Source organism: Callospermophilus lateralis, chromosome 12, assembly GCF_048772815.1.
Source record: "Callospermophilus lateralis isolate mCalLat2 chromosome 12, mCalLat2.hap1, whole genome shotgun sequence".
Classification (NCBI taxonomy): Eukaryota; Metazoa; Chordata; class Mammalia; order Rodentia; family Sciuridae; genus Callospermophilus; species Callospermophilus lateralis.
The window spans coordinates 66,670,995-66,695,769 of record NC_135316.1 but is presented as its reverse complement, the minus strand read 5'-3'; the positions used below and the strand labels follow the sequence as shown (position 1 = coordinate 66,695,769).

The window sequence follows — 24,775 nt, the reverse complement described above, 5'->3', positions numbered from 1 at the left end:
AGGGGAAATCATGAAAAACCTTTTAACTATGCCAAGGGGTATGGATTGACACGACTCTTTGAGAAAGAGTTAAGAACCAGATATCTGGCAGAGCATCAGTGTAGACAGCCTGAGGGAAGACCTGGTAGGAAACTCTTACTAAACTACGGGAATGCATGAAAGGACATGAAATGAGGTGTGGAGAGGCCACTGTGCATGGGGGCACTCAGTCCATGAGGATCTGAGCAGAAGACAGAGATGAAAAGGAATTAATAGCTTCTTAGGAGGCAGATTCATGGGAACTGGTTGTGAGGAATTTAGATAACACCAGCATGCACCTTTGGAATTATAGTCATGTTAGAAGTTCAAATTCTATGAGCTACCATTTACGGATTATTAGCAGACCGGGTATATAATCTCAGTTTACCCATACAACTTTAAAAAGTAGTAATCTTATTTTTCCTCAGAGGACCTTAAAGCTCAGAAATGTTTGTGACTTGTCCAAGGTCACAAAGCACAGTAGGATTTGAGATTAAATTTTTCCTGCCTTCCCAGCCATCAACTATAGAAAATAATGTCAAAGAATTTCTGATATCATCCTGGAAGGGCAGGCAGAAAAGACTGCATGTGCTGCTCACTTAATTTTCCTTAAAAATAATAATTGGGTCCACTGCACAGTTATATCTCGATTCCATACCAACTTGTGTATTCTTTAAAGGTAAGAGAGAGAGGGGCTGCAATGGTACTAATAAATAATAAAAATAATAATACTAACAATAATTTCATTTACTAACATGCATAGGTCTCAGCAAATCAGGCACCTTCAATGAACAAAATATTTATAAGCTGTATAACCATACATTGCATCAGATTTGGAAGTTTTACATTGTATACAAGAAATGGAGAAGTTTTTAAAATTAATTATAATAGCAAAAATCACAATGAGTTCAGAAATTATTTATGTAGGCTGTCACATACACTCCCACTGTAAATTAGAGGTATTAGTTAATGGGCACATTAAAAGTTCTACCATTCATTTAATATTTCCAGGCTGTATCCGAGATTGCAACAATGCATTAGTCTCATTCCCTTGGCACAAGTGTGTTGGTTTATGACCGCAAATGCCTTTGTACAGAACACATATGTAATGAGAAACTTCAAAATAAAATATCTTGTTTTATATTGGTCTCTACAAAACTAAAATATTGCCAAAACCTAAATTTTCCACTATTCCATAGTCAAACATCAGGAGCAGAGAAAATACTTGAATATGCCAAAAACTTAGAGCCAAGAAAACACCACAAAAGTACTTTAAGCCATTTTTTAATAGTGAAAGCACCCCTCCCAATTGCCTGCTAGCTATCCTCAGATTTTACCATCACTTTGCATTCCCAAGGTCCAGAAATGAAGTCTTGCCCTGCAGTATGTTTTATTCCCATTTTCTACCCTGAATTAAAGGCACTGTTTGTATAACCCCCCTCCCAAACCCATTACATTAGCTTCCTCTGCTCTTTCTCCCCTCCCTTTGGCCACAGTTCCCTGGTCTTTCTGCAGAAAACCCCATATCCATTCCTTCCTTCCCTCTCATTGCACACAATCTCACTCCTTCCTTATTATGGTTTCCTAGGACACTGTGGCACTATCCAAAATGGTCTTCAAGCCAAATCTGTCACTCTTGTCAAATGCATCTAATAGGAAGGTGCCAGAAAGGGTTCCCATGGAGCATTTCAAAAATCTCTGAATAGGTAATACATATTTGTGTTATGAAATTCAAATTGTATTTAGAGTTAAATGTATGTCTCCCTCTTAAACCTGCCCCAGGTACCAACTTCCCTTCCTGAAGGCAAATTATCAGCTTCTTTGTTTTATCTCTCCAGAGATAGTCTACTTATGTATAATAACTATGTGCATTCTTGAGGTTTAAAGACACAGAAATGTGTGTGCATACAGAGTAACATTTTATAAATTCAACTGTTCCACGTACGAGTTTCCCACTAAATAAAACTTGAAGTCAAGTATATATTGTCACACTTAGAACTGAATCATCCTTTATCATGCTTGCATAGTATTACATTGAGTGATATATTTCATAATTCAGTCCAATTCAGCTGCAATTTTCACATTTGGGTTGTTTTGAATCATTTGATATTGTAATGTATACACAATACCCTTTTACATATGTCTTTGCACATATAAACAGGACATTTCAATACGCCCAACCCCAACTCCGGATCATGAGTGTAGTGAAGGCTCTGCTGAAGACTTGAAAATCTCTCTTTAAAAACTTATTCTGTGAAGTGGGTAATTTGTTTACATTGTGTTAAGAGATTTTTTTTCTATAATGGTTTTGAAGATAGTAACATCAGTCCTTGCTGATGGGGATGCTTCTACCCATCCCCATAAGCCACTTATTCTCAAAAAACGTATTTGTTTATATGAACACTTCATCTGGACAAACAAAACCAAACCACAATTCTTTCAAGGGCTCCAAAGGAAGAAGCTGCTTTGACCTGACAGCTTTTCTCACACCGTAGGCCCAATAAACAGAGAAGATCTAGTAGTTTTGTTGAACAACTGGGAAAAAAAAATTATTAATTTTTATTTATTGGTAAGATTCCAGAAAAAAAAAAGGGAATAAAAAAGGCCTAACATTTGTGCAGAAACCAGACCACAGAGGCCAAAACCTCAGCCCATTATTCCTATAAACATGAGATCTACAATACATAGAGTGCTTTGACTCTTCCTGCTAAATATTAGTGGCAGGCCTATGTGACTTTTGGTTACTCATCCAGTAGTACCTACCGTCAGACCTTTGTACCAAATAGTACTATGCTAGATTATCATAGAGCATCAATAGAATGTGTAAAAGGGTCCCATCAGCAAAGGCAAGAATCCCTACCACCCAGACTATGTCACTGGGCAGTGCCTAGGGTCTGGAGCAATGCAGGCCATCACTCAGTCTTGCTGGAAGGGGTCATCAAGTCCTGATGGCAAGGGTCAGTGCCATAACTTCTACTCGCTACTCTCTTTAACTCTGCATTGAGTTCCACACCAGTATGGGCAGCTTTCCAGATGCTTCTGAGAAAGATAGCTGGTTGACCTCCTCTCCAACCCTGAGCTAACATAACCTGAGGTCCATAACTGTCCAAAATCCTTCAGATCTGCTGCCAGCAGGTCTCAACCTGTGTAAACAGCAAGACTAAAAAGAAAATATATACAAATAAAAATATCCAACTGGATAACACTCAACTTACCTGCTGTCAATAAAAAGATCATGCTTCTGACTTCACCAGTTTGCTGTAGACTACACAACAATTTGTTCTCCATAAGTACAAACCTAAATTTATCTTCATATACTGAGATTTGGTCTAGGCCAAGTTTAAACTGGGTTCAGAGACTATAAAAATGTGTAAGACAGAAACTACTGAAATAAAAGCCTCTTTTTGCCAACAATTAACTTAATAACTTTCTCATCAGGAAATTAAATTCTTACCTGACATCAAGGAAGACCACTGAGGAAAACTAAAATTGTTACATCTTTCTTGCTCCATAAAGATGATTAGCCTAATGACCATGAAAATCAATACTCTACAATAAGCGAGGAGCCTAATCCTTGCTAGCTGTCACACTGTTCAACAAAAACTTTCCTCTTGCTTGTAGGTAATGAGGATTCACCAGGATTGGCCAGACTACAACCCAACCTATTAAAAATGGTAGGCCCTCCCTTATCTGTTTACTGTGATTATATTCTTAATCACAGGAGCCTGAAAATTCTAATATGCCACTCATTCTCATGGAAAGAGCACAGAGCTTAAAATATTAACTATGCTCCTTTACATAAGTTTACACAAATTAAGCTCTCTGAACATCACCTCCTTCATCTGTTGAATGAAAGGAAAGATACTTCATTGGTTTATTAAGATAATGAAATAAGATATAAAATGTACTCATTACTCCTCATTATAGGCTATAACAAAGGATTTAGGAACAAATGAAGACTCATTTTTTTTTCATCTAAATTTCAAGTACATCTTAATTCTTAAAAACCTTATAGAATAGTAGGCTTTCCTTGGTACTATTTTAATATTTATTAATACTCAAAGCTAACCTAAAATTATTTTAATGTCTTTTTTTAAGATGTTGATGCTTTTACATTGCCCAATAAAGCCAAAATCTGAGAGGTATAACAATGCATTCTCATTTTTAGAGTATCTCATATGGGAGGCAAGGCCCATGTGAGAGTCACCAATGAGAACACGGTATGAGGGACACAGAGGCCCTTTCCTGGGAACACATAACTTAGGCCTCATCAGGTCATTTAAGACTCTACCAGGCTCAGATTGCTCACAAAACAGAAGGTTGCAAACATCTTTGGGATTTTTCTGGAGAATTTAAGCACTGTCGTTTTCTAATATTTCTAATTTCTTAACAGAGCACCAAAGATTCTGGCTTCTTAGAAGATTTGAAACTTCAAAATTCTTACGAAACAACACCATCATAGCTAAATGCAGAATTCCAAGATAATAAACCCATTCTGAGCTTGTTCAGATGGTCGTTGGGATCAGATACTCTTTAGCTAATATTCATATAGTGTTTTATTTTAAAATTTTTTTATTATTGCCAGTAGTTCACTTTCCCATATTAAGTCCCTATTCCAGGTACTTACGTAAGACAAGATTTTATCTTTTATAGAGTCTGAAGCTTCAGTCTATACCACAAATGGTTATCAGAAATCAGGGTCACTCTAAATGAATGTGGGACTAAAAAGCCTTCACTAAAACTTCAACCATATAAAGACCACAATGAAGTTCAAGTAAATCCAGTAGGACTTCTTCAAGCAGTGCATGGTGCATCAGTGGATGAATCAGTCTGGCAATAAGTGAATAAAATTTCATTGTACTCTGCACAACTTAGAAGCCTGTGCTTGGCAGGATGGTTGGTGGGACTGGGGCTGCTTGGTTCAAAATTTAAGACATATTGGCCAGTTTTTCACATAGAATCTCTCAGGGACAAAATGGAAGTTCAATGCCACATAGCTATAAGTACTGCAGGATCATGTTGACAGTGACAGCACCAGCTCAGAAATGTCCATTTGGCACTTGTGAAAAGCCTTATACATTGAATCTATGCAGGAAATACAATTTATAACTTGTTCCAAGACCAGTAGGCTGTGTGGCATGTGGCTGTTTATGTGGGAGCTGTAATATGCAGACGCACTAGAAAAGTCAATCCTCCAAGATACAAGGCTAACACTGGATCAACTTTTCATCTGGACAGCAGTTCTCTATTGGCCGTGCACAAGGGGCTTAAGGCTAAAAGTCTCACAGGGAATCAACTCATCTCATCCAGGCCAGGGATAAGAAGTTTTGTCTGGTTGCCATATTTTGGTCTCGGAAATACTGGCAAGGAGCATGTTTGTGAAGAACAGACAAAGAGGTCCCAAGGAGTCTGACGATGGAGTCCTGAGTAGGCTGGGCCTCAGGTTTAGGAGACTATATAATTGCCTCTCTTTCCTATGGCATGAGCCCCTGTAATGTCAGTTTCCAGTACCAGTTGGGAGGTGACTCCTTGGCTTTTGTATCCGAGGATACTTTATGGACAGGGCCATGTTCCCAAAGGCAGGCACCATCTCCTTCTAGATTTATTTTCATTCAAGTTAAATCTTTTTTTAGAACTTGCTGCTCAATTGCTAGTTCTTTTTAATCACCACTGAATATTCAGAATCTAACACAATGTCTGAGATATACAGTAAATTCCCATTACATCTTTTCTAAACAAACGAGTTCTAAAAAGTCCTGGAAGTAGTGGAGGATGGGGTGGGAAATGCACCAGCCTGTGAAGATAGGAAAAGAGCTGGAGGCAGCAAGTTGAAGGTTCCTGATCAGGAGCACCATGTTCTTCCTTAGTCATAGACCTTTAGCAAGACCAGGCACAGCACAGGGGAAAAATAATGCCAAGCAAAGCAACTTGCAGTGATACCCTGCCCGGACCTCCAGTGACACAGCTCTTTAGCCCCCTCTGCCAACCTTTTCATAGTGTATATTCAGATCTGTCAGATCCTTTGATGACGCTGATCTATATTCTGAGATTCATTTCCATGATCTGACTTTTGCAAACAAGCCCAAGATTCCAAGAGCCCCAAAGCTGGCAGAATTCTCAAGGCATGCTCACTGGGTCTTGCCTTACTTTACAGAAAGCCCATTTGGAAGATTTATGTTAGACGACTAGAGAGGTGGAGAATTCAGGAAATTACTGCAAAGATTTATGGATGGTTTCTAGTGAAGATGGAGACAAGGGCACTGTTCTTCCACCTACAACTTATCTTCACCCCAAAACTTCAGTCTAGCTAAAAAAGGACCGATGATTTCTTAATGCCCTGGGACTAAATGAAAAGACACATATGAGAAGCCTACAAAGAAAATGACAAGACATGTCATTTTTAAAAGTCCCTAATGTCTAAGATACAGAAATAGGAATACAAATTTCAAGTTAAACTCATAAATTATCAGCTTTCATAGTAGAAAGCCACCTGCATTGTATATAAATCAATTTTGAAAGGCAAAACAACAAGCACTTAAAATGCATCATATGGTATCATTTTAGGGTGTTATAAAATATTATAAGCAACATAGAGATAAAAATATGAGGTTTACTGCTACCAGGCATCTAATAAATATATAAGTAAAGGTGATACCACAGCAATGATTAATTAGAGGCAAGAATTGTGCTTTTTAAAGTCTTGTTGGCATAAAAATAGTCTGTGACATTATAAAAAAACTTCAGGAGTATATTATGTAAAACCAATATCAAGGGAAAAGATTAGAAAACTGTGCTCTGGACTAAAACATGAAATGATACTGTTTGGTCCAAAGAAAAACTAGAGTTTACAAATATCACTCATTCATTCAACAAGAACTTCTTTCATTTATTCATCAAATAACAATTGGCTTTCTTCTGTATTCTAAACACTGTGTGTTAGCCTTGGGGATCCGGTGAAGGTACAGTCTTTGGATCTACAAGGAAATTTCAGTCTCCACCAACTCTTCTCACCATTCCCTCATACAAACCCCATATCAAGATGTCTCTGACAGATCAGGAAGAATGGTTATTTATCTCTTGCTAAGTAGTTTAGTGGGGCAGCCTGTGTAAAGGGTCTGGAATACTGCCCAGCAATCTCTAAACCTACTCCTCCTTGCCTACCCCAACAAACACCAAGAGCCTTCAATTTGGTATTAATTGTGCACAGCTATTAGCCATCCAACCTTGAGGAATTCATCTCAGCACTTTTGAACTTGAGCCTGCTCTCAGAGCTCTCCCATGAAGTCCCTTTCAGCTGACAGAGAAGAAGATGACCAGAGATTTCTAATAATAGGCAGGGTCATTACCTCACAAGGGGCCTGTTCTATCAGATGGTGTAAGTTAGAAAGTTCTTTACGTTGAGCTGAAATTGTCCCTCTCGTGGATTCAACCTCAGGTCTTTGTACTGCATGTGGCAGTAACACAAAACCAATCTACTGCTTCTCATACAAGGCAATTCCCCGAATATTAAAAAGATACTTGTCACATTTTCCCAAACCTTTAAAATAAAAAGTGTCCTATAATGCCAATGGATTCCATAATTCCCAGACCTTTTTATAATATTGGTTACCTTCCTCTGTGAGCTCTTTAGCCAATATTTTTCTATAAGATACAGTGCCAAGAATATAATATAATATTATAGATTTGTGGTCAGACCAGCAAGTGCTTTTGATAAATCTGATAATGCAGTCTAAGATTATCATTGTTTTGAAGCAGAAAAGACAAAGAAACCAGGAAAAAAACAATTAATGCAATATTATCAGAACCACATTTATTTCAAACTTCAGAATAAAGAGGCAGGGTAGCAGAGTGGTCAAGAGTAAGGATTGAGGGCACATGACCTAGATGGGTCAGATTTCAGTTATTCCACATATTAGCTGTTAGCCTCTCTGTTTCTATTGTTATGGTTTAGGTATTAGGTGTCCCTCAAAAACTCATGTGTGAGATAATGCAAGAACATTCAGAGGTGAAATGATTGGGTTATAAAAGCCTTCACCCAATCAGTGAACTAATCCCCTAATGGGATTAACTGAGCAGTAACTGAAGGCAGGTAGAGTGTGGCTGGAGCAGGTGGGCACTGGAGGCGTGGCTTTGGGGTATATTTTTTGTATCTGAGTGGAATCTATGCTTCCTGGTGTGATGTCTTGAGCTGGTACCATCTGCCACACTCTTCCACCATGATGTTCTGTCTGACCTTGAGCCCCAAATGGAGACAGCTGTCTATTGATTGAGACCCCTGAAACTGCAAGCCCCCAAAGAAACTTTCCTCCTCTAAAATTGTTCTTGTCAGGTCTCTTGGTCACAGCAGCAAAAACATCTATCAAATGGAAATTATAGTAGTTCTTACTTTATAGGACTGATAATAAAGCATTAGATTAATTATCAGGTATAAAGCAGTTAGAACAGGAACATGGTAGTTCCAACAAATATTACTAAATAAGATAGGCAACTTGTTATTCTAAGTAATCATTTATTTGGGTGACAAATACCTTTTGAGTGATGTGCAGTGACAAATAATATGAAAAGAAAATAACTTTTAGTTACTTCCTTTGAAACTAAATATTGAGCTATTAATGGATAAAAGCAAACTGACACTTTCTTGGGTTCAAAGGATTCGATGTCCCTCTTCAGAGAGATGAACTGAACTATGTCAACTGAGAGGAAACTAAAAGGAAAAATAGAATAAACAGAAGTAACCATTAAAGAAACAAATTCTTAAGAACATTTTCTTCAGTCCCATTAATACCCAGCCTTTTCACTTAAATGATACTATGAATGCATAATTTCTGGCATGTTATGTGTGGGAAGAGTATGTTCTCTTTGCTTATTGGCTTCCTTTTAAGTTCTTTTAAAACCTCTGAGGAAGAATCATAATCAAATGCTAATCAATTTTCATTATATCTGTTGGGGCAGGTGACCCCTGAACTGAAATGGCTCTTGGTTCCAGTGCTCATTTAGATTTAAAAATAAGAACTCCCACATAGTGCCTGCATGTTACTGCACATCCCTCAGAGTGCAGATGTGCAGTAACTGAAATTTCACATATATACCCCTGCAGCCTGCACACTGAAAGTACTAAGGATGGTTAAATAAATGACCTATGATTCTTTCTTAGTTAAACAAACACACAAAATACACATGCTACTTTCTCTGCAAACTTCCATGAGAAGTTTTAACAATGCCAATACAATACTTCCTTTAAAATGACTCTTTTGTTTAAAGTTTAGTTTAATCTCCACTAAAAGTTAAGGGAAAAAAAATTAAGGAAAACAGCTATTTGAACAGCAGGTTTCGAAGTTGAACACATAGCCTGTGGTGCCATTCAAATCACTGAAAAGCTCTTCTTTAACAAAAAACATTTACCTAATAAGGTACAATTATTTCACTCATTACTGAAAGATTGTTGTTCCCAATAATACTTTTTAAATAAGAGATGAACACGAAAATAGATCTTAACTGTGACTCTGAAAGACAGGCAAGATGAAATGTTTTCTCAAAAGGAACTTCATCCAGGTTGCCTAGGTTGGTTCCACAATTTAGCTATTGTGAATCGTGCTGCTATAAACATTGATTGCCTGTGTCCCTGCTGTTTTTAAGTCCTTTGGGTATAGACCAAGGAGATGAATGGATTTTTAAAAATGTGGTATGTATGTATATGTGTGTGTATATACACACACACACACACACACACACACACACACACACACAATGGAATATTACTCAGCAATAAAAGAGAATAGAATCAGGGCATTTGCAGGTAAATGGATAGAGTTGGAGAAGATAATGCTAAGTGAAGTTAGCCAATCCCAAAAAAACAAATGCTGAATATTTTCTCTGATATAAGGAGGCTCACTCATAGTGGGGTAGGGAGGGGGAGCATGGGAGGAATAGACAAACTCTAGATAGGGCAGAGGGGTGGGAGGGGAAGAGAGGCGGGATGGGTTAGAAATGATGGTGGAATGAGATGGACATCATTATCCAAAGTACATGTATGAAGACAGGAATGGTGTGAAGATACTTTGTATATAAACAGAGATATGAAAAATTGTGCTCTATATGTGTAATATGAATTGTAATGCATTTCGCTGTCATATATAACAAATTAGAATAAAAGAATTTTTGAAAAAGAAAGTTCATCCACACATTCCTTCAAAATTCCCAAACTTTTAGAATTTGGTAACATGGTGCCACTTGTGAAGGAAATAGGATGACACAATCAGGATAGTAATAGCCACGAGCATTTGTTAAACTGCATGTGCTGATCACCACACTAAGTAGTTTAGTGTGTTCTCACAACTGATTTGATCCTCATAACCCTAAGGAGCAGATACTATTGTTATCCTCAATACAAGTGAGAAACTTGAATTTAAAGTGCTAATAAATATGTACAAGGCCACAAAACTGGCTGAGCCAAGATCCAAATCGAGGCTATTTGACTTCATAATCTGAGTTCCTATCCTCTGCAATTTAATAAATTTTAAAAAATGGGCATATACACTCCTGATTAGCAAGAAAAAGACAAAGAGAGCTCAGGGTGTGGAAGGAAAGAAGTTCAGTGGTTTAAATAAAGGGTAATGAAAGGAAGAGATGGGGAACAGAATAGGAAAGATAGTGGAATGAACTGGACATAACTTTCCTGGTTCATATATGAATACACCACCAGTGAATCTCCACATCATGTACAACCACACGATGGGATCCTAAATAGAATAAGTTATACTCCATATATGTATACTATGTTAAAATATATTCTACTATAATTGTATCTAAAAAGAACAAATAAAAATAAATAAAAGCCAATAAATTAAAAAGAGAGAGAGAGAGGGAGAAAAGAGAGAAAAAAGAAAAGCAGATGTAAAAATCATAGTATAAGGTGGAAGGAATGCTGCGTGATAGGTAAGGGCCCTACATTGGCCATCGGGAAGTCTGGAGTCCTTTCCCAGGTGGCACCAGTGTCACCAAGGGGAACTCAATTCTTTCCAGGTGATTATAAAAGAAAACATTCACATACAGCATAGGGGTGTTAATGAGAAAATGTTATAATGAAAACGAAAACTCCAAAACACCATATAGATATCATTCAACTAAAAGGAAAATAATTTGTAATGCGTAACAAAAAAGAATAATATATAAAGACCCTCACAATCATAGAAAATGTCATGGTAGAACTTAAACTACAAGTAAATTAATGAACATAAACCTAAATACTCGTAAAATGACCATAAGGAGAGTAGGGATTGTCCCTTTCTATTCCCTACTCCCATCAATGCCAGCTAATGTCACAAATGCCTTAAATGTTAGCAAGTTTGTTGTTACCTACTGCAGAAGATCCTCAAAACCACAAAATTAAACTGTGATCAAAAGTAGCCTAATTGAAGACAGTTAAAAACTGGTTTGTATTTGTGTGTGTATATGTTTGAATTTATTATATGCAATTATTTCAATATTGTAAGATCTGGAGAAGAGAAACCTGACTATGCTGTGTAACCTACAGAAATTTTGAAATAAATGAGCTTTGTTATAAGCCACTATGTTTGTAGTAGTTTATTATAGTCATAGAAAACTAATACAATACTCAAGATGATTTAGACAACTGAAAAACAAGACAATTATTAACTCGAGTTGGGAGAGGGAGACTATGGAAGAAAGGAAAATAAGTCATGCTGTATATACATTTTAAATCATGCCTACAAATCCTGTGACACTACTGTCTTGTTGTCTAAGTCCCTTCCACTCGCAGTGGGACCAGCCTCAGTGATTTGCTCATACCAATCAAAAGCAGTAGATAATTCTAAGCAGCTACCGGGTTAGGCCAGTTGCTACCCTGCTCCCTGGAACCCATTTTATAGAGTTCAGCAATGGGTTTTCAGGCAAAACATAAGTTGTCTATTTTCTACTTACTATTTATAGATTTTCCACATCCTACTATCCTCATCAGTATCTCATCCTGAGGGACTTCGAGCAGAAGAGGGACAGCTATAAAGAAGCAGGATTTGGCCATCCCTAGATTCTTCAGACATGACACTATCACGCCTCAACATTAACCTCTGACCTACAATAGCTAAAATAACAGCACCATAATCTAGAAAGGCAGGATATTTAAATATTTAAAGACAGGGAATATAGCCAATTATCAGCTGAGAACATGCCTTTTTCTCCATTTTACACCCCTGAATGTTTTATCAGATCCATTTGCTGTAAAAACCCTAAGCAATCTGCAAAAAGTATTATTTCCTACATTTCTAGGAGGGCAAACTTCAGAAATAACATTTGGCTGAATGAAGAAACTTCTTGAAAATATTTCAACAAAACAAGTCTTCCCAAGCCTAAAAAAAGAACTCTCAACTTATTAATTAAAATCAACAATGTTTATGAATAAGGTCTAGCAGAGCTTGTAATATAGACAGATGCATATACATATTATGCTTTATGCTTAGCTAAGCATAAAGCATAATATGTAGATTCTATAAGAAACATATAACAGGAGAGACCACACATAGTTAGAGGACAAGAAAGAGCTGTATGTAGAAAAAATATGAAAACCTCCCCAAACCCAGCTTCTTCAGTTCCCTTTGCCTTCAATCCAAGCCCTAGACCTTGTCTTCACCTAAAATTATCCCATTCTTCAAATTTGAAACCCTCTTTCAGATTAACTCTGGTTCCCTGTTAGGGGGAACCCTGTCCCCACCTCCACAAGTCTCTATAGAGGACAGAACTACTGTTTCCTCCCCAGGGGAAACAAGTGGCTGATCTAGACGGTAGGGCTTCGAGGTTCTTTCCTCCACCCTCCCATTCCTTCACCGGGGAGGAAGGAGGAATGAGCCACATTTCCACCTTAGGCCTCCAACAATTTTTGAGAAGCCCTGAATTCAATAGGAACTAGAAACAACAAAGTAGTATCTGACTACCTTGTATTTTATTCTCCAAAGCTGAGAATGCAGAGGGGGGAAAGATGAATGAATTATTCATTCCCCCAAACACCCAGCAATCCCTTTCTCTTTCTATCCAAAATGACCTATAAACCACCAACTTGGATCAATTCCATTGTTCTCTAATGTCATTTAAAGAATATTTAATAAGCATAGGGATTAGGAACATTACAAAAAGGGTTCTTTAATCTTTGCAGGACTCTATTGACTACTTAGTAATCTCTGTTCATTTTCAATGCTCTGTAGAAGCCATTCCAGACCTTCCTGAACTCTCACAGCAGATACCCTTAGTCTTCAATTTCACTGAGAACAGGGTAGTATTTGGGATTGACGTACAAGAGCCTCCGGCCTCCACAAGCCTTCCTGCCCTGTTCAGTGCTAGCTCTTAACCTGTGCTCTGAGGCCTGCACCCTTCACCTTACTTGGTGACTTTGCTCTATCAATTAATTAGTCTCTCTCTGTCCTGAGTCTTTGACACTTGGTTCCACCAGTTTTTTCCTCTCTTCAAAACCCACTTTAAAAACAAAGCAAAAGAACAACAAAACCACAACTCTCTTCTACCCTAGACATTCTTCTAGCTGTACCTGTCATCCTTTTAACAGCCAAGCTTTAGAAAAAAGCTAGCTCTGTCTGCCTTTTTACTTTGCATTCCTAGAGTAGCCAAGTAGGTGCTACCCCTCCACCAAAGCAACTCACGTCAACAAGGCAAATGAGTTCACCAACAACGCAAATTCAACCACCACTTTTCAGTTCTTTGACTTGACCCTCTACAACTTCCATCTTGAAACGGTCCCCGCTTTGGGTTTTTACAACATCACTCCTTCCCAGCTCTCCTTTACTTAAGAAAGCTCTCAGTCTCCACTGCTCAGATCTTACATTTTAACATTTTCCCAGGATTCTATTCTGGGCTTTCCTCTTCTTAAACTAAACTCTCCCTGGGGAAGGGGGAGAGGGAGAGGAATATTTACACTACGAATTATCCCTCATGCCCATAAATCAATAAGACTAAATCTGAATTTGTTTGCTTCCTCCCTCACCCTTCCCTCTACCAGCGCTCACCTCCATTCCTCACCTCTCCCTCTACAGAACTCCCTGTATTTGTTTATCTAGCTGTCCCCCCCTGACTTGGTATGCCCAGAGGATGGACACAGTCCACTAGTGTCAGCAGTGGTAGTGGCTTCTCAGAGCGGGGATTGGGAGTGTGACAGAAGTAAAGCATCTTAGGGGAGCTAAGGAATGTGCAGTTATAAATGGGACCCCACATGAGCTTTGCTGAACTGTGAAGATCTGAAGGGAAATTATAGACAGATGCATATACATACATCTCCGAATTTCTTGTGTTTAGCATTAGTGCCTGGCACACAGTAGCCACTCAGTTTATATTTTGTGAATTAAAGAAGTAAAAGAAGAATGGGATACCTGGAATAAGTCTGAAGAACTGATAGGATTTCAACAGCTGCAGATGGAAGAGGAATCATTCAACTCAGGGGAATAGGAAAAGCTCAGGCAGAAGTGCCCCAGGGGTGGGATGCATAAGGACCAATAATGTCAGGAACTCTGTGAGGCTGAGGCAGGATATTACAGGGCTTTACCTCTGAGTTGGGGTTGTACTATATATGCAATGGGGAGCAAGTTAGGTTTTTTTAAAAAGAAGTCATTTGTGATTGGAAAAGAAGAAACGGGAACAGAAGACACCTCTTAAACAGCTCTTGAATGAATTAACTAAGTGAGAAGAAATGAAGGCCTGAACTGTGGCAATTTCCTGAACAACAGCAACAGGAGTAAAAATGGGAGAGAAGGAGAAAATATTATTTTTAAGATTGTTGATGAGTAACAAAGTTTTTACATATTCAAATGACAAAGTATTAATTTAAAGCGCTAAAATTAAGAAGTACAAATTGAAACAACAACAAAAAAACATTTAAACCCAAGTTTATTGGGCTAATTGATCATGAATAATACTGAGTATTAGAATGTACAATGAAACTTAGTATTAGAATGTACAATGTACTTATCAGATTTTCTTGTTTTAATAAGAACCCCAACACACATAAGTTGACACACTGTTGATAACTGAACTGGGCATCTGTATAAACTCAGGAAAGACCATTTTACACCCTTCGCATAGGGAGTTAATAGAATATGTCCATACCGTGAAGCTGTTGTTAGCATTTTTTGTGCTTGCTTCAGCTACACTGGCATCTGAGAGGTCAACTTCGTCAAATATCAGAGACTGTTAATGAAAAAAGAAGACAAACATATTAAGTAAAACTTAGCCCCGTGCTCTTCCATACATTTTTACTATCAGGTCATGACTATGAAAGCTACGTCAAGAATTAGGACCAGAAAATGAAGAAAAAATTAAGTGAGTGATATCTTGCAATTTCTTCTAAGGATGGATGAGTGAAACCATAAAGTATAACTGAGCCATAAATCCTAAACTGGAAAGAACTTTAGAGAACCCCCAGGACAATCTTCCAGTGCAAATTCTCCGGACTCCCTGAAAGCACAATAGCTACCACTTATAGGGAACCTATGGAGTTTGCTGTGTACTCACATAAAGACATACATTCACAAGCTTGTAACAACACTGCCAGGCAGGCAAAGGCCAAATCATTGCTCCCAGGTCTGCTAAGTGAGAACTGAGAACTAATCTTGGCTTGAGGTCATGATGATTAACTGAACATTCTGAATCTTATTTTCCTCATTTATAATGTGTGTCCAAATAAGATAGGGAATGTGCTCTGCAAGAAGATGTGTTTCTTTTACACTCTTAAACACCATTTTAACCAGTTTTAAGTGGCAAAAGCTCCATAGAAAAGAGCAATGAACCGATTCAAAATGAGTTAGTCACTGTTCAAACTCATTCTGTTTTTCAGAATGAAGAAGGATGCAAGGATGGCATAACAGTGCACATCTATTCATTGGGGGAAAAAAGTAACCCCCAATCCTTTTTGTGGTATTGGGGACTAAACCCAGGGCCTCATGCATCTAGGCAAAGCCCTCTACCACTGAGCTACACATACATGCAGCCCTAAGGGTCGCTCTTCTCTGATAGCTTCCACTCCCCATCCCCAATTTCCACAGGGTTATACTACTCTGCTCCCATTCAATCATTCTAACTCTAAAATGCTCACTGACTGGCAGACATTTACAATCTAGCACAGGAGACGAAACAGACAAAACCAATTATAATGTAAGAGATATTGTTAAAAGTGGAAGAGAAAAGATACAATAAAATTGGGTTCTCCAGGGGAAAAAAAAATTGAATGAATAATGGGATAAGGCCTATTTGAGGGAGACAATAAAGAAAACAGAGGGTTTCATCAAGGGGAGAAAGGGGAGAATCATTCTGTAGATAGAAAACATAGGCCCAAAGGTTGAAGGCTGTCAAGGAGTGCCTCTAGAGACAAACAGGAAGTCAGGATAGAGCCAGGTCAGGGACGACCTTGAATATCCTGACTTTAAAAATAAGATTATTTTATTTGGTTAGTCCTACATAAGTATTTGTTTATTCTATTATAGTTGCATAAGCTAAGTATTGGGTTTGTGTGTTTTTATCTCCTGGTATATAACTTTATCAGGAACATGTTTTTTTTTTGTTTTTGTTTTTGTTTTTTTAAATGGGATTATCCAACTGGCACAGTAGCAAAAAATCTTAATGTTTATTTTTTAAATAATACTAAAATTTCAGTTTTAATGGGGACATTTTACTACAAATTTTTCTTCCAAGAATGCATTATTATTTAACTCAACTATCACATAAAATTTATGTTGTCTTGATTTTATTTCAATATGATTTTCATTCTTCTTGCTACTATACTAGAGTAATTATTTTGTGCCAAGTATCATATATGCACTTGATTTGCATTATCACCATGAAGCCTGTTCTCAACAATGAGAAGCAACTGTTAACAACTCTCTTCATGGGCAGAAAAAGATTTAAAAGTAAAAAGTAAAAGAAAAGGAGATAAATCAACAATTTGAGTTTATTATAGCTAATAAATTATATTTAATATTTTACTTTAATTGGAAGGAAGGAATGGAAGGGCAAGGACAGATTAACTATACTACAACTTTCCTATAAGATGATTCTCAGGGATATGTATAGGGCTGACTGAAATTGACCTCTTAGGGATGAGGTTCAAGATGGATCACATTTTTACCAACACCATACAAAAGTAAGCTCATGCTACCATGAGGCTACAAGACAAAAACAGCTTATACAATCAAATTTTTAAATCCATCCACAATCTCAATTCCTTAAAACTAGTATTCAGTTGAATTACCTTTGAGTCCTTTGCATAATAAAGTGTCCGGCCTCGAAGTTTGAAGTAACGCTTTTTCCATCTTTGGAAAGAACTGGTTTGCTTCAATAGCTGTCCTTCTTTGATACTGGTCTGGGTGGAAAGAGAAGCACAATGGCACAATTAAAATGAAAACTAAAACCAAATGCAATTCTGAATCAATAATGCAAAATCATTAACATTTTGAATAATATTTTTCATGTTTTGAATAATATTTTTCATGTCTTACAAATTACAGGAGAATGTTTCTTTCATCACAGTTGAATCAAGGGAGCATATGAGCAAAGCCCCAAAGAGCAATAATGAATTCAACATGGTTCTCTTCCCTCAAAGAATTCACAAATGGTAATGAAAAGACACAGGCACACAAACCAACATTTGTAATATAGTGTGATACACATGCTGTCTAGTATATAGTAAGTATGGTAGAGGTGTAGTATATATAATGATTAGGAAAGTACATGGGCTCTGGAGCCAGAAAACTTGTGTTTAATTCCTATCATCACAGGTAGCTGGATCTTGTTAGGCAACTTACTAAACTTTTCCATGTTTATATTTACTCATCGATAAAATAGGGATGTCAGCAGGACATACCTTACAAGGTTGGCGCAGGAAATAATTAACTAACATGTAATGACTTAGTCCATGACATATCGAAAGTGTTCATTAACTATTAGTTATCACAACAAATGTGCATACAAATACTAGGCATGGTGGCCCAGAGAGGGGAGCATCAGCTAACCTCAGAAGGAGTCAAAGAGATCCTCCCAGAGAAAGGCTCCACCTTGCATCTTGAAAGAGTGTGTCACAATAAAAATGGGAAAGGGAAGGGCATTCTAGGTGTGTGCAAAAGTAAAAAGCTTAAAACAGCCTGGACATTGGCGATTCTTTAAGGAACTCCCTATTAGAAATGCAGCCAACTGTCTACAGGGGGGAACAGCAGGACATACTGCTCAAAGAGGTAGGCAGGGCTCTGTGACTAGGCAGGATCCTGCTAAGTGTTTTTTAAAATGTCAGTTCTCTTCATTGTCACCAATGAAATACCTGGAACTTCCCTGACCTCATCTAGTCCCACACTTTCTCAATCCTCTCCATCCAAAATGGCCACTTTGAAATGGGCATGCATGCTCTTCCTTAGGCCTGGGCACTAGGCCCTCTCTCCTCCTGTTCTGCTCTTCCCTCCAATATCTACCTGGCTAATTCCTTCACCTCCTTCCAGTCTGGACCTTCTCATTGAGACCCATCTCACTGACCGCCGGTTTAATGCTGCAATTGCTCTTGTGCTCTATATCTCCCCATCCTGATCTTATTATCCACCCCCACAAAGTACTTTCCATCTTCTGAAGTATAATGTAATTTACTCATTTATTATGTTTATTGTACTATCCCTATTAGAATATAAAGTCCCTGAGTTTATTACATCTAATAAAGTTAAATTTAATGTTTCATTTTAATTGGAAGAAAAGGGGAAAGGGAAGAAGGAAGAAAGCAAACTACACTAGAGCCTTCCTGTAAGAGTGTCCTTAAGGGATGTGTCACAAGACTAGCTCAAACATTCCCCATTTGGTCGGGGTCCAAGATGGCTCAGATTTATAGTGAATTCAATAAAAGAATAATAATGCTATAGTGAGCCTCCAAGACCAAAACAGCTGATAGAAACAAAGTTTCAAATCATCCCAATGGATCGAGCACTGATGTACCTCAAGTGCCAAGAACATTGTCTAGCTAGCACATATGACAAGATCTAGATGAATGAATGGCAGATGCTGAGATTAAATGCCATCTGTTTGATTACAGAGTTTATTTGCAACTTTCACACCCTCCTGTCTCTTATTGTCAGTAAGACATAAAATATTGAGAAGTTTGTTGTCTCCAATAAAGTAATTAACTTATATTTTAAGGTTTCCTCCCAAATTCAATGAGAGATTTCTTCTAGAGTTTGCTCTAAGACTGTCCTCCAAGAATCGTGAAATCATTGCAAGTTTAATGGTAATAAAATACTTCTGACACTTTAGAACCAACAAGCTAATTTAGAATCAGATAGTCAGGCTTCCAGTCAGGCTCCCCCACATGCTAACAGTATGAACCTAGGCAAGTCACTCCAATTCTCTGCCCCAGTTTCCTCTGCAAAAATTGGGAAGACAGATACCAACTTCACAAGCTTGTTGCATCTAATTTCATGATAAGATAATGTCTGTGGAGCACTTAGCACACTGTCTGGGTTACAGAAAACATTCAATAAGTGGCAGAGAGTGTTATTATTGTGATATCATTAGGCTATTAAGTTCAGGGAGTATTTCCCAGGCATCAAATTATAAGAGCTTCTTGGAAGAAGTAAATAAGTGTTCACAGGCCATTGTCAAGGCAAATAACAGTTACAGTAGATGGAGAGTATCAAGAGATGATGTTATAGGAGACAAGAGCCAGGGTATGCTAGCCACGACAGGCATCTGCTTTTTATCCTAAGTGCAAAACGCTAGTGAAACATTTGAAGCAGGAGCAACAATGGGGAAATGGGTGTGAAAAGAAGTAGAAGAACAATTAGGAGTTTGCTATAGAAGGGCAGGGGAGAGACAACAGACACACATTGGGGTTGGGTGGTAGTGGGGTTGGATTGAGATGGAGAGAAATAGAGGCAGCATCCACTTGGCATGCCAATATACATGAAGGACAAAAGAGAGGAGGAAAAAAAAACAGAGAAAAACATCCATATGCACTTGGCTGGAACAACCAGATGCAAAAGACTGGGTTGAGAAAGGGACTGTTAGGGAAGGTAAACAGTTTGAGCAATAAAAATCCTGGTTCAAGATTCATGCTCTTTAAATAGTACAATGAAGAGGAAGACTGACATAAACTAGAGCAAGCTGGTGAAAAAATGAGTCCATTTGCAGTGACAGCCTCCTGGGAACACTTTTAACCCAATCACAGAAGCCCTCATTCTGAAATCCCAGGCAAGTGGGAACCATGCACTAACCTACTCAACTGCTACCAGGCCACATGTTAATATCTTCCCAGTGGTGTACCAGGGAGGGGGGCTGAAGATCTAGGCCCCCAAAACTCCACCTCTAAAAACCCAGGGAGAAACACACAAGTGCTCCTAATTTCATTTTATGATGAAATTGTGCAGTCATATCTCAGATGCTGCCACATCAGAGCTATTTGTTTCCAAATAACTAATCATAGTGCAAAATGTTTTAAGAGAGGCATAAGTCAAAGGTTGCTGTGCATGTCCCTCCTTCCTGCCCTATGTTTGACTAGAAAGTTCAGGAATACTTTTTAAGACGGTGGGGATGTCTAGAGTTAAATTACACAATGGGACTTAGGTTCTTGAAAAGTTTAAGGAAAGACAATAGGAAATTCCCCAGGGGAAAGGAACCTCGTCGTGGATCTTCACATTGTACCCATAAAAGAGATCAAGGCACAAGGAGTAAGAATAGTCTGGGGCAGGGAACATTTTACTTACTGTAAATTCAAATTTATTCCCAAATTTATTCTCACCTTGAATATAAATCCAAATTATCAGAAGTTTTAAAAGTACTGATTGCTGGGTGCCACTCCCAGAGATTCTGATTTGATTAGTCTGAGGTGCAAACCAGGTATCAGGAATTTTGGAATGCTTCAGGTAATTCTCATGTTAGCCATTATGGAGAACCACAGCTAGTGTAGAGTTTAACTGCACATCATCTCAATCAATTACAGTTGGAATCCTGTATTTATGGCTTACCTATCTTTGGATTCAACCAACCACAGATGAAAAGCATTTGGAAAAAATTGCACATATACTGAACATGTATAAACTTTTGCCATTATTTCCTTAAAAATACAACTATTTACATAACATTTGCACTGCATTATATTGTGTAAATGATCTAGAAATGATTTAAAGTATGTGGGAGAATATACATCCATTATATGCAAATACTATGCTATTTTATATGGTCTTGAGTCAGACACATTTGAGTCAATCAAAAGATATCTTCCCAAAAATAAATAAAGATGCTATAAAAAAGATATCTTTAAAAATTACTTGGCTAAAGTAATTATAATTCTTACTGTAAATTCAAATTTATTCCCAAAATATACTTAGTCTTTGTTATATTCTCTGAATTCAAAGTAACCCCTATTTATCCTTATAAAAGTGGATGCAGCCAGGCATAGTGGCATATGCCTACAATCCCAACAGCTCAGGAGGCTGAAGCAGGAGGATTGCGAGTTCAAAGCCAGCCTCAGCAAATAGCAAGGCACTAAGTAACTGAGACCTTGTTTCTAAATAAAATACAAAATAGGGGTGGGGATGTGGCTCAGTGGTTGAGTGCCCCTGAGTCCAACATACCCCCCCCCCTAAAAAAAAAAAGCACAAAAGTGGATGCATTCTTAAGCCATGTTCCCACACTGTACATAACAGTGTATGCTACAGTGTACGCTAGTAGGCTAATCTCCAAAGCTCTCCCCGGAGCTGGATAACATGTTAAGAATTATGGAAAGGGCTGGGGATGTGGCTCAAGCGGTAGCGCGCTTGCCTGGCATGCTCGGGGCACTGGGTTCAATCCCCAGCACCACATAAAAATAAAATAAAGATGTTGTGTCCACTGAAAACTAAAAAAAAAAAAAAATATTAAAAATTTCTCTCTCTCTCTCTCTTTAAAAAAAAAAAGAATTATGGAAAAGACAGTTATTTTTGAAGTAGCATGATAAGATGCCGAATCTCACAGGATGACATCTTGCAGCACTCACCCTCCTCATTCTGCTTCCACCACTTAGCTTCTCCCTTCAGTCAACAAAACGACATGAAATTTCTGCTAGAAATCATACAGCCTAGCCAGAAAGAATTATCATGGCTCTCATCAAGAACCTAATTTTCATGCTATACCTCAGAAAGAAAAGTCTGATACATAAACACTTCAAACACACATGGTTGTCACCATAGAAAGGTCCTTATTCTGGCTATTCTGGCTACTTAGGAAAAGGACTTCTCAGAGGTAGTGTCCCTGCTGTGGAATCTCCATTCATTGCCAGTCACAGAGGCCATTAATGAAGCTCTAAGGACTGAAGTTCTGAGTCCCAGGAACCTGGGTACCAAGTAAGAAGGCTAAGGCAGGAGAACTGTAAGTTCAAAGACAGCTTCAGCAACTTAGCAAGGGCCTACACAACTCAGCAAGACCCTGCCTCTAAATAAAATACTGGGGGTGTTGCTCAGTGGTTAACCACCCTTGGGTTCAATCTCCAGTAAAAAAAAAAAAAAAAAAAAAGAATTAGGAATACATTTTTACATGGAAACCACATCATATGCCAGGCATGGTGGCACATGCCTGTAATCCCAACAACTCCAGAGGGTGATGCAAGATACAAGCAGGTTCATGGCTGGCCTCAGCATCTCAGTAAAATTAGGTCTCAAAAAAAAAAAAAAAAAGTAAAAAGGTCTGGGGATGTAGTTCATTGGTACAGCACCCCTGAATTCAATCCACAATACCAAAACTAGAAAAGAAAGAAAGGAACCACATGATCAATATTTGTTCAAATTCTAAGAATACCAGCCTTTCCATGGATGTCCTGGTCATGCCTTCCTACTGAGAGAATACACTCTTGTCCTCTTTCTTACTGAAACTCTGACAGCAAAGGGCTCCCTTCTCCCCTACTTGTAAACTGAAGCTGTAATGGCAAAAGGGAATTAATCCTAATATAGGTACAAAAAAATTGAATGAGAAGGTAATGGGAAAATTAGGAATTTAATCTCAATTGAGGATCAGTTATATATTGCCTTCACCCCAGACTGGATTGTAAACCACTTGCAGTCTGGATCTGCCTCATTTGCATTTCCATCATGAAGGTTCTATAATATTTAGAGACACTATTTGAACCCAAGGTACTTTCTATATTTCTTTCATGGAAAAAAATGTGGTCTAAGTTCCAAATAACCAGGTCATAAACAAACTATTTCTGGAACAAAAGCTAGTTGTGAGCTGGGGTCTGCATGCAAACAGGCAAAGTAACCTCTGAAACAATGGCTTGTAACTTTAGTTGGATCAAGAAGTCTTCTCAGGATCTAATGAAAGTTATGAAAATTACCTCTCCAGAATTCACACACTTACACACTACAAATTACATACAATTTTAAAGGTTTCATGAATTTCCTGAATTCACCATAACTAAAAATGATGACCTTCACACATCAGGCTGAATTATTAGTTGTTTTTGTTTTTTTCTTTTTAATAAATCAGGCCTTAATATAGGTATGAGTAGAAAACACTAATTTCTTTAACTTTCTCTCCAGTTAGCTTAATAGTTTTTAATAGCATTTGAAACAGCATGATTTAATATTATTTAAGACGTTAGGGAGCAACAACTAAAATGTTTTGGGTTCCAATTTTCTGTTGGGATCTTAGAAGTAGTTAATTATTACTTCTCATAATCAAACATATTCTAAAATACACAGGTATTACCTGACTTGAACATTTAAATATGCTTATTTGTACATTTTGGAAATGTGATATTTAAAGACATACTACCTAGTCATATGTAGTTGTTATTCTTTGCAGTAGCATTAAAGAAAAATGTTGTTTTATGACAATGAAAACCTTGCCCCAAGAAAAATTAATTTGAATTAAAATACTAATTCCTTCAACACATTTGAAAATATAATATTTTCATCCTGTGACTTTGTTTTGTCCTAGTTTATCTTCCATGACTACAGATGTGCAAACCTCAGGGCGACATGTTATTTTCACTCTGTAACTGAGGAAGCTCTTATCACCTACACCTCGACTCCCTCAAATAACCAAATGGCAGTTTAGTGTCTCCGTGTCCTATCTAGTTTCATGGTTTGTTGCTTCCTAAAGTGTACTCTTGTGACTCATAAAAGGGCAGTACATAGAGAGGTTAAAAGAGAACATGGGAAGAAATACAAAGAAACTGCAGTAGGAAGTATCAAAGATTGTATTATTAAAGTACCAATGAGTGCTTTCAGAGTGTTGTTCTTTTTTAAAAGAAAAAATCTTGATTAAAAAAAACTTTTATGATTAAAAAGAGAATGTTGAAAGAAAATAAGAGGGTGAAAATTGAGACTTGATACATTAAATAAAAATAATTATTCACCTGATCAGAAAGTAATATGAAATGTTAATTTAAAAATAAAAAGATTAGCTGGATGCCTTGGCATCCTCTGAATTACTAGAGGCTCATGAGGCTGAGACAGAAGGATCATAAGTTCAAGGTCAGCCTCAGCAGTTTATCGAGGCTCTAAGCAACTTAGTGAGACACTGTCTCACAATAAAAAATAAAAAGGGCTAGGAATGTGGTTCAGAGGTTAAATGCCCCTGGGTTAAATCCCTAGTACCTAGACAGATAGATTGATCACATCAAACAGCAAGGTAACTATAGTTTACACTACTGAAATGTTCCTTTATAAATGCTTAGGATGGTGAATGTTATGTTTTAAACCACAATAAAAAGATTCTAAGACACAGCTAAATAGTCCAGAAGGTC

General features: G+C 37.7%; 1 protein-coding gene across 1 annotated transcript in view; it reads right to left on the bottom strand.

Annotated features, from left to right (window-relative positions):
- Window positions 1-24,775, bottom strand: part of Dgkh (diacylglycerol kinase eta) — a 183,923-nt gene that overhangs the window by 87,451 nt on the left and 71,697 nt on the right. Inside the window, exons 3-4 of the mRNA XM_076872669.1 lie at window positions 17,276-17,386; window positions 15,139-15,219 (exon numbers count right to left, since the gene is read on the bottom strand). Coding sequence (XP_076728784.1) covers window positions 15,139-15,219; window positions 17,276-17,386 — 192 coding nt within the window. The remainder of the gene's footprint in view (window positions 1-15,138; window positions 15,220-17,275; window positions 17,387-24,775) is intronic.